General features: G+C 40.8%; 1 protein-coding gene across 1 annotated transcript in view; it reads left to right on the forward strand.

Annotated features, from left to right (window-relative positions):
* The window catches only part of POGZ (pogo transposable element with ZNF domain), a 38,930-nt gene that overhangs the window by 5,005 nt on the left and 24,216 nt on the right, over window positions 1–9,709 (forward strand). The window contains exons 3-6 of the mRNA XM_011973536.1: window positions 4,904–5,079; window positions 6,036–6,144; window positions 7,331–7,621; window positions 7,730–7,921. Of these exons, the coding sequence (XP_011828926.1) occupies window positions 4,904–5,079; window positions 6,036–6,144; window positions 7,331–7,621; window positions 7,730–7,921 (768 nt within the window). The remainder of the gene's footprint in view (window positions 1–4,903; window positions 5,080–6,035; window positions 6,145–7,330; window positions 7,622–7,729; window positions 7,922–9,709) is intronic.

Below are 9,709 nucleotides of genomic sequence, written 5' to 3' on the forward strand. Positions count from 1 at the left end.
AAAAAAAGACCCTGAGAAGACAAACCACAAACTGGAAGGTGTTTGTGGCATGTATTACTTTTTTTTTTTCAGACGGAGTCTGCACACCAGCCTGCTTTGTTACCCAGGCTGGAGTACAGTGGCGCGATCTCAGCTCACTGCAGCCTCTGCCTCCCAAGTTGAAACGATTCTCATGCCTCAGTCTCCGGAGTAGCTGGGACTACAGGTGCCTGCCACCACACCCGGCTAACTTTTGTATTTTTAGCAGAGACAGTATGTCACCATGTTGGCTAGGCTGGTCTCAAACTCCTGACCTCAAGTAATCTGCCTGTCTTGGCCTCCCAAAGTGCTAAGATTACTGATATGAGCCACCTCACTTGGCCCTCGAAAAGTTACACATAGAGTTACCATATGACCCAGCAGTTCTACTCCTAGCTGTATACCCAAGAGAATGGAAAATGTATGTTCACATAAAAACTTGTGCACTAATATTCATAGCAGTATCATTTGTTATAGCTAAAAGTAAAAACAACCTGTGTCCATCAATTAATGGATAAACAAAATGTATATATACACAATGGAATATTATTGGCCCATAAAAAGGAATGAAATACTGATACATTCTATAACATAGATGAACCTTGAAAACATAATGCTGAGAAAGAAGCTAGACATAGAAAATTAGCCAGGTGTGGTGGCACATGCCTGCAATCCCAGCTATTAGGGAAGCTGAGGCAGGAGAATCCTTTGAACCTGGGAGGCAGAGGTTGCAGGGAGCTGAGATTGCACCATTCCAGCCTGGGTGACAGAGCAAAACTCCTTGTGAAGAAAAAAAAAAAAAATGAAGGAAAAAAATCAAGAGAGAGCAAACTTAGAGAGAGAAAGTTAGTTGCATAATTCTTTGATTTTTTTTTTTTTTTTAAATTAATAATGTGCAAGGCAGGCAGATCACAAGGTCAGGAGATTGAGACCATCCTGGCCAACATGGTGAAACCCCATCTCTACTAAAATACAAAAAATTAGCTGGGCCTGTAGTCCCAGCTACTTGGGAGGCTGAGGCAGGGGAATCGTTTGAACCCGGGAGATGGAGCTTACAGTGAGCCGAGATCGCACCACTGCACTCCAGCCTGGTGACAGAGTGAGACTCCATCTCAAAAAATAATGTGCTTGATACCATATGACGTCTGAAGTACAGAAGAAAACTCTTGGAATTCATTGTCAGCAAGGTGGATTGTTTTGTTTCATTTGTTTGTTAGGTTTTCTTTGTTTTGTTCGAGATAGGGTCTCACTTTGTCACCCAGGCTGGAGTACAGTAGTGGCACGAACATGGCTGGCTCCTTGCACCCTCCAACTCCCAGTATCAAACGATCCTCCCACCTCGGCCCCCCAAGTAGCTGGGACTACAGGTGCACACCACCACGCCTGGCTATTTTTCATTTTTTATTTTTGAGACTGAGACTCACACTGTTGCCCAGATTGGAGTGCAATGGCACAATCTTGGCTCACTGAAGCCTCCACCGCCTGAGTTCAAGCAATTGCCATGCCTCAGTCACTCAAGTAGCTGGGATTACAGGCATGTGCCACCATGCCCAACTAACTTTTGTATTTTTAGTAGAGATGGGGTTTCACCATGATGGCCAGGCTGGTCACAAACTCTTGACCTCAAGTGATCCGCCTGCCTTGGCCTCCCGAAGTGCTGACATTGTAGGTGTGAGCCACCACGCCTGGCCTTGTTTTGTTTTTGAGATGGGAGTCTCACTGTGTTGTCCAGGCCGGACTCAAAACTCCTGGGCTCAAGTGTTCCACCTGCTTCAGTCTCTCGAATAGCTGGACTACAGGTGCTTACCACTGCTCTAGGCTGGATAATCCTTTTAAAGGCTTTTTTTTTTTTTTCTTTTTTTTAAAGCACCAGAATTCTGATAGCCTGTTTCATCCTCTGGAAATAGAACCTTGTAAGACACTTGAATTGGCAGAATTCCTTTGAGCAAAGATTTAATAAGATTGCAGAAATCATTAAAATGCTTCTAAATAAGTATAATTTACCCAGTGTGACTTTCCATATAGACTGGCTTTTGCTTTCCATTGTATTGTGAATCTAATCTGGTCTTAGAAAACCACTTTTTCGTTGTACCATATTTTTGGAAAATTTCTTTTTTTTCTTTTTTTTTTTTTTTTTTGAGATGGAGTTTCACTCTTATTGCTCAGACTGGAGTGCAGTGGCGCAATCTCGGCTCAACGCAACCTCTGCCTCCTAGGTTCAAGCAATTCTCCTGCCTCAGTCTCCTGAGTAGCTGGGATTACAGGCATGCGCCACTACTCCTGGCTAATTTTGTTATTTTTAGTAGAGACAGGGTTTCTCCATGTTGGTCAGGCTGGTCTCAAACTCCTGACCTGAGGTGATCCACCCACCTCATCCTCCCAAAGTGCTGGGATTACAGGTGTGAGCCACCTTGCCCGGCCTTTTTGGAAAAATTCTAACAATCCACCAAAATTTAAACTTGACTCTGATATAAGAGAAAATATTTGCAGAAAATGCTGTTAAAATTCTTTATAATGGTATTTACAGGTTTGGTAGAAACCTCGTCTGTCTTTAAGAGACTTGCTAATGCTGATTGACTTCACAGAAATGAAAAAAGCCTCCATCTTTCCCTTCTTGTATTTAATTGGGATGTTCAGCTAGTAATTACCTTAAGAATTTTTAGAATTAGGATAAATAAGAGATAATTTATTTTCTTTTGTCCTAGCAGTTAATATAATGACTAGAAAATATAGACTTTTGCTTAGTCAGTATTTTTCAACCATAAATTTCAAAAGGATAGAAACAGATGGTTGGGGAACCTGTAGATTAAAAGACTTGACTTATGTTCATCAATTGCATTTTGCAAACATTTTGTAACTGGATTCAGACAAATTCTTTAAAAAATACAAACAAGTAAATTTGAATTTTGACTGGATATTTGATATTGAATAATTATTATAATGTTCAGGAGTTATGTTGGTATGATTCTTTTATCTTTTTTTGAAGTTCTTATGTAGGAGGTACATTTTGAAATACTTATAGATGATATGATCTAGAACTTCTTTTAAAGTGATATGGGAACTATTAAGTATGTAGAAGGTATAGAAGAAATAAGACTTGCCATACATTGATAATTATTGAAGCAGGGTGGTGGTTATGTCGGGGTTCACTGTAGTGTTCTCTTTTTATGTATGTTTTGACTTCTCCATAATAAAACATTTAAAAAATTAAAAAACTCACCATCGATAACTTGCCAGTATAGTTTAACATGGATAGAACTTGCTGGAATTTTCTGTTTTATTTATCTATCTGCCTCTACAATCACTAGTCTTCTGGCTCAGTAACTGAGGGTCTAGTCTACTGATGAGCTCTCAGTTTCTGAGAGAGTATGAGATAAGCCACTGTTGGCCCATTAGTAGCCACCTACATGTCTGTTCCTTTGGTGGTCTAGCTTTGTAGTTAACTGTGGTGATATAACCTGCCAGGTAGAACATACATTTCAGAGGGGCCCATCCCATTCTGGTGATTTTGGGTAAAAAGTTGAGGCCATATTTTGCTTGACTCTTTGGTTTTTTGTTTCTTCTTGTTGTTGTTGTTTTGAAACAAAGCCTTGCTCTGTCACCCAGGCTGGAGTGCAGTGGCACTATGTTGGCTCACTGCAACCTCCGCCTCCCTGGTTCAAGCAATTCTCCTGCCTCAGCTTCCCAAGTAGATGGAATTACAGGTATACGCCACCATGCCTGGCTAATTTTTAGTAGAGACGGAGTTTTGCCATGTTGGCCAGGCTGGTCTTGAGCTCCTGACCTCAAGTGATTGCCTGCCTTGGCCTCCCAAAGTGCTGAGATTACAGGCGTGAGCCACCATGCCTGGCCTGCTTGACTCTTTAGCTTAGGTATATTGGCACTCTGAAATTTTCTATCTGGTTTTGAGTATTCTTTGTAAATCAGGAAACTTAGTATTGGCTTTTTCACCAAATGTCATGCAATAGGGGACTTAAAAATATTTATAAAATTGTCTCGCAAATGAAAGGAATTTAAGGTATTTCAATAATAAATAGCCCAGTTTATTAATATTTATTCATGAATGAATCATTATTTTCTGAAATCATGTCATTTTTACTTGGTGTGGGTTAGTTTTTGTCCAGGTCTTCTGTTTATCAGCCCTGATGACATAAAGAGAAAGGCTACAGTAGGTAGCCTGTCAGTCTCTGGGTTCCCAGTGGTTGCTTAAAGAATCTTGCATTTCTCAGATTTAACTCACTAGGAAGAGAAACCATTCTTTAGATTCTGTGTACTTGCTGAATTAATGTTTGTTGATGAATATTCTTTTTAAAAAATTAAGGGGGATTAGCTAACAAATTATATTATAATAAAACAGGCTTTACCTAGTTAAAATACGGAAAAAAGACTTAACATATTTTATTCTGCTGCTTTGGTGGAGGAGATTATATGTGGTCACTTAAATCATGAGAGTCAGGGTACTAGCCACATAGAACTCTAATGTGTCTTTCATCCCCAGTTAAGACATATGGGTAAAGTGTTAGTGAACCTCCCCTACCCATCTGTTTTTCTGTTGTAGATTTGGGTGAAGCTTAATTTTTTGGTGAATTTGGTCACATTAAACCTGAGATGAGTGGCAGTCTTGAATATTTTGGCATATAGGACACCATTTCTGTTTCTAATAAAATATGGATTTGTACTTGGGAGGCTGAAGTGGAGGAATCGCCTGAGCCCAGGAAGTTGAGGCTGCAGTGAGCCATGACTGTGCCACTGCACTCCAGCCTGGGTGACAGAGTGAGACCCTGTATCAGATAAAATAAAATAAAGTAAATCAGATAAAATAGAATAAAGTGGGTTTAACATTGTTTCTAACATTCCTTTTTTTTTTTCTTCCTTTGCCCTTTAGCTGGCAATCCTTTGGTCCAGCAAGGTGGACAGCCACTCATCCTGACCCAGAATCCAGCCCCAGGTCTGGGCACAATGGTTACTCAACCGGTATTGAGGCCTGTTCAGGTCATGCAGAATGCCAATCATGTGACTAGTTCCCCTGTGGCCTCACAACCAATATTTATCACTACACAGGTGAGTAGGACTCTGAATTCCAAGGTTGCTAGAGGAGAGAAAGACTGTGAACCTCTGAAAGCTCTGACTTAGGGTCTTTGGCATCATTAGAAGTGGTTCTAAGTCTTGTCTCTTGACCTGGCTTTCTCATTTACTGTTCTGCAATTTGATGTTGACTGTGGAAAGCCCAGCTTAGATAGCATGGCTGGGTAATATCTTCTTTAAACCCCTTAGAAGTTTATTAAGTGATTTGATTAAAATCTAGAGAGAAATTAGTGGGAAAGCTTGGATTAGGAAGCCTTAATGCTTGGCTCTTGCGGCTTTTCACCCTTTGCTTGGACTGCTCCTCTTCCCATGGGATGAGTTAGTTAACTTTTGGAGATGTATATATGTAATTGGTGGAGTTCATGGAGACCTTTGGGAGACAAGGAAGATGACTTATTTGATATATAATGTGTTGAATTGAAGTTGAAAGCCTAATTCTGAAAGCCTGATTCTAAAGGCAAATGCTTCTCTGCCTGTGGCTTCCTGAGTTGTAAATTCTTATGAATTTGCCAAAGGTTTGTGGCCTTTGAAGTAGACTTTGGGAACAATTTCTTAGGATTGTTGGTATGTTGAATCACTCCAGTGAACATTGCTCTTCCCCCCGCTCCCCCACCCCTGCTTCTCTTCATTTAGCACTTCAGGGAGCCAATGTGTTGATGAGGTTTTTTAAACCGATGCTCTCTTAAGTCAGGGAATAGGTTTTCATTTTTGCTTATGTGTACCAAAGCTTGTTCTCTAGTTTTGATATTTTGTTACTCAAAAGTTTGCCAGAATTTCCTAAACTTTTCCATCTCAGTCGTTTAAAAGCTATAATTCTAGAGAGAGAACCATTAAGTAAGAGTATGGGAATTTTTTTGGATATAGGTCATACTGCAATGTTTGTTAGTGTTAGTTGGTCTCCATGTTAAAGATCATTTTGCTTTTTAATACAGGGATTTCCTGTAAGGAATGTCCGGCCTGTACAAAATGCAATGAATCAGGTTGGGATTGTGCTGAACGTACAGCAAGGCCAAACGGTTAGACCAATTACACTAGTTCCAGGTAAGGAAAAATGTCTATCCATTTGGAGTAAACCGGCATCCAGAAGATTTGTTTTTGTTGTTCTACATATCCTAAGTCATTTAGTAAGTATATTTAAAGAAAATATAAAAATCTTAATGATTTAAGCCCAATTTTTTAAAATCTGTTTGGCCGGGGTGGTGGTTTTATTTATTTCTGTTTAGCTTTTCACCACCCTTCATGAAGTAGTAAAACAGAGTTTATAGTCATTTTTCTGTAACTGGTATTTAGTCAGCTATTAAGTTTGTTATCCTAGAGAAATGTTATTAATGCAAACTCACAAATTCATTCCTTACACATCTCCTCATTTGCACGGTGGGATTATAAACTTTGTTTTAATTTTATAGCATGGATTTTAGATATAAACAAATGACCATTCCCTTTATGGATAAATACTGTCAATGACTAGATAGTTTTTTTGTGTTTTTTTTTTTAAGATTCTGCTAGATAGTTTTTTTGTTTTTTAAGATTCTGAGAAGGATAATTTTTTAAAATCTTAGAATTTTCCATTGCTCTATTTAGCATGTAGAAGTTTACTACAATTCAGACCAAAAAAGAATATCTTATTTTAGCTATTTGTAAGGGTACCTCTGTAGCTTGTCTCCCTAAGGTTTTATTTTTTTGTTCTCATAGCCCACAGGGGTTTTTAGCCCTCAGTTTGACCAGCTTACCCTGGTATTTCTTTATTTTTCTCAGTGGAATCATCTACAGTTGAACCAGTAGACATTCTCCTTTGGGACATCCTAGTAGAATGACATAGTCTGTCTTCTGAGTTGATAGGAAAGGACGGAAGACTCCTTTAGTACTCTGAGAAAGACTGATTTCTTTTTTCAGGACCAGGTTTGCCATTTGGCCTATATACACCCATATTGCCAGTACCGAGGTCGAGCTACTAATTGTATTCTTAGAATTAAAAAGGCAGTGTGGTAAGGTGTTTCAGGAGGAGTTGATGGGAGTCTTAACTAAATGTTTTTAGGCTACCCAGGCTAATTTATTTTGTCAGTATGGACACCTTGTGCTTTCTTAGTCTTTAGAATTTATACTACTCTTGGAAACTTCTGATGATCATCCATCAGTTTGGGGAAATAATCTTTCCAGTAAAGGCAGGGAGAATGTTTTATAGGTGAGCTCACTGACCAAGATCTGGTACTTTATCTCTCTTTTAAAGCCCCAGGTACCCAGTTTGTTAAGCCGACAGTTGGAGTTCCACAAGTGTTCTCCCAGATGACCCCTGTGAGGCCAGGCTCCACAATGCCTGTGAGGCCCACCACCAACACCTTCACCACCGTCATCCCGGCCACTCTTACCATTCGAAGCACCGTCCCACAGTCCCAGTCCCAGCAGACCAAGTCCACTCCCAGCACTTCCACCACTCCCACTGCCACACAGCCAACCTCACTGGGGCAACTAGCTGTTCAGTCTCCTGGCCAGTCAAACCAGACCACGAATCCCAAGCTAGGTAAGGCTTGGGAAGAGGAGATGGCAGAGCTAGGATGGGATGGTGGGTGGAGAACAGATGATTATCACTTGGTCACCGTAGCTCCCTCCTTCCCCTCTCCACCTGCAGTGAGCATTGCCAGCTTTGTCACTGTGAAGCGACCTGGCGTTACAGGTGAAAATAGCAATGAAGTGGCCAAATTGGTGAATACCCTTAACACAATCCCTTCCCTGGGCCAGAGTGCTGGGCCAGTGGTGGTGTCCAACAACAGCTCTGCTCATGGCTCTCAAAGAACCAGCGGACCTGAGTCATCAATGAAAGGTACAATAACCTGAAAGACCCTGAGCAGCCAGTCATTCAAAAACATTAATAAAGTGTTCGTTGTATCAGAGCTCTATACTCAGAAATACAGAAATAAAATAAAATATAGCTGCTGTAGTTTGTTCTTACAGAAACTTTAGTAAGGAGAAAGTCACTTATAAGAAGTGTAACTGAATCAGCTCTAAGAAATTCTATGTGTTATTGTGCTTTGGAGATTAGTGAAATTGATCAAGAGATTGGTGAGATAAAGATAACTTCATGGAAGAGATGGATTTCTAAACAAGGTTTTAAAGTTGGGATTTGGTAGATCTTCAGGTTGAGAATATGAGCATGAGGGTTTTTGATGGTCTAGAGCAGGGGTCGGCAAATGTTTTTTGTAAAGGGTCTAGTAGTAAATTTGGAGGCTTTGTGCACGATATGTAGCCTCTGTTGCAGCTGTTAGCTCTGCTGTTGTGGTGTGGTAGCAGCCACAGGTACATAAACGAATGAGCATGGCTGTGCTCCACTAAAAACTATTTATGGACTGAAATTTAAGTTTCATAAAATTTTCATGTGTCGAAAAATTTTATTCTTTTATTTCAACCTTTTAAAAATAAAAGCCGCAAGATGCAGTGGCTCACATCTAATCCCAGCATTATGGGAGGCCAAGGCGGGGAGGATCACTTGAGCCTAGGAGTTTGAGACCAGCCTGGGCAACATGGTGAGATCCCTTCTCTACAAAAAAAAAAGAAAAATTAGCCAGGTGTGGTGGTGTATGTCTGCAGTCCTCGCTACTCAGGAGTCTGAGGTGAGAGGATGGCTTGAACCCAGAAGGTTGAGCCTGCAGTGAGCCGTGATCATGCCACTGCAACAGAACGAGACCCTGTCTCAAAAAAAGGTAAAAACCTTTAAAAAAAAGTTGTTGGGAAAACTAGATATCCGTGTCCAAAAAAATGAAGTTGAACCTTACCTTACTCTTAATACAAAAATTAACTCAAAATGGATCAAAGACCTAAATGAACTAAAACTATAAGACTCTTAGAAAAATCATAGGACAAAAAGCTTCATGATACTGGATTTGACAATGATTACTATTTCTTGGATATGACACCAAAAGCATAGGCAAGAAAAGAAAAAAATGGGTAAATTAAATTATATCAAAATTTAAAACTTTTGTGCATCAAAGGACATTATCAACGCAGTGAAAAGGGAAGCCACAGAATGGGAGAAAATATTTGCAAATTATGTATCTAATAAAGGGTTAACATCCAGAATATATAGAGAATTCCTACAGTTCAATATCAAAAAAACTCCCAAACAACCTTTTTTAAAAATAGGCAAAGGAGGCCGGGCGCTGTGGCTCACGCCTGTAATCCCAGCACTTTGGGAGGCCAAGGTGGGCGGATCACGAGGTCAGGAGATCGAGACCATCCCGGTGAAACCCCAGCTCTACTAAAAATACAAAAAAATAGCCGGGCGTGGTGGCGGGCGCCTGTGGTCCCAGCTACTCGGAAGGCTGAGGCAGGAGAATGGCATGAACCCAGGAGGTGGAGCTTGCAGTGAGCCGAGATGGCGCCACTGCACTCCAGCCTGGGTGAGAGCGAGACTCCGTCTCAAAAAAACAAACAAACAGGCCGGGCGCGGTGGCTCAAGCCTGTAATCCCAGCACTTTGGGAGGCCGAGACGGGCGGATCACGAGGTCAGGAGATCAAGACCATCCTGGTGAACACCGTGAAACCCCGTCTCTACTAAAAAATACAAAAAACTAGCCGGGCGAGGTGGCGGGCGCCTGTAGTCCCAGCTACTCGG

Source organism: Mandrillus leucophaeus, unplaced genomic scaffold (genome assembly GCF_000951045.1).
Source record: "Mandrillus leucophaeus isolate KB7577 unplaced genomic scaffold, Mleu.le_1.0 Scaffold139, whole genome shotgun sequence".
Taxonomy (NCBI): Eukaryota; Metazoa; Chordata; class Mammalia; order Primates; family Cercopithecidae; genus Mandrillus; species Mandrillus leucophaeus.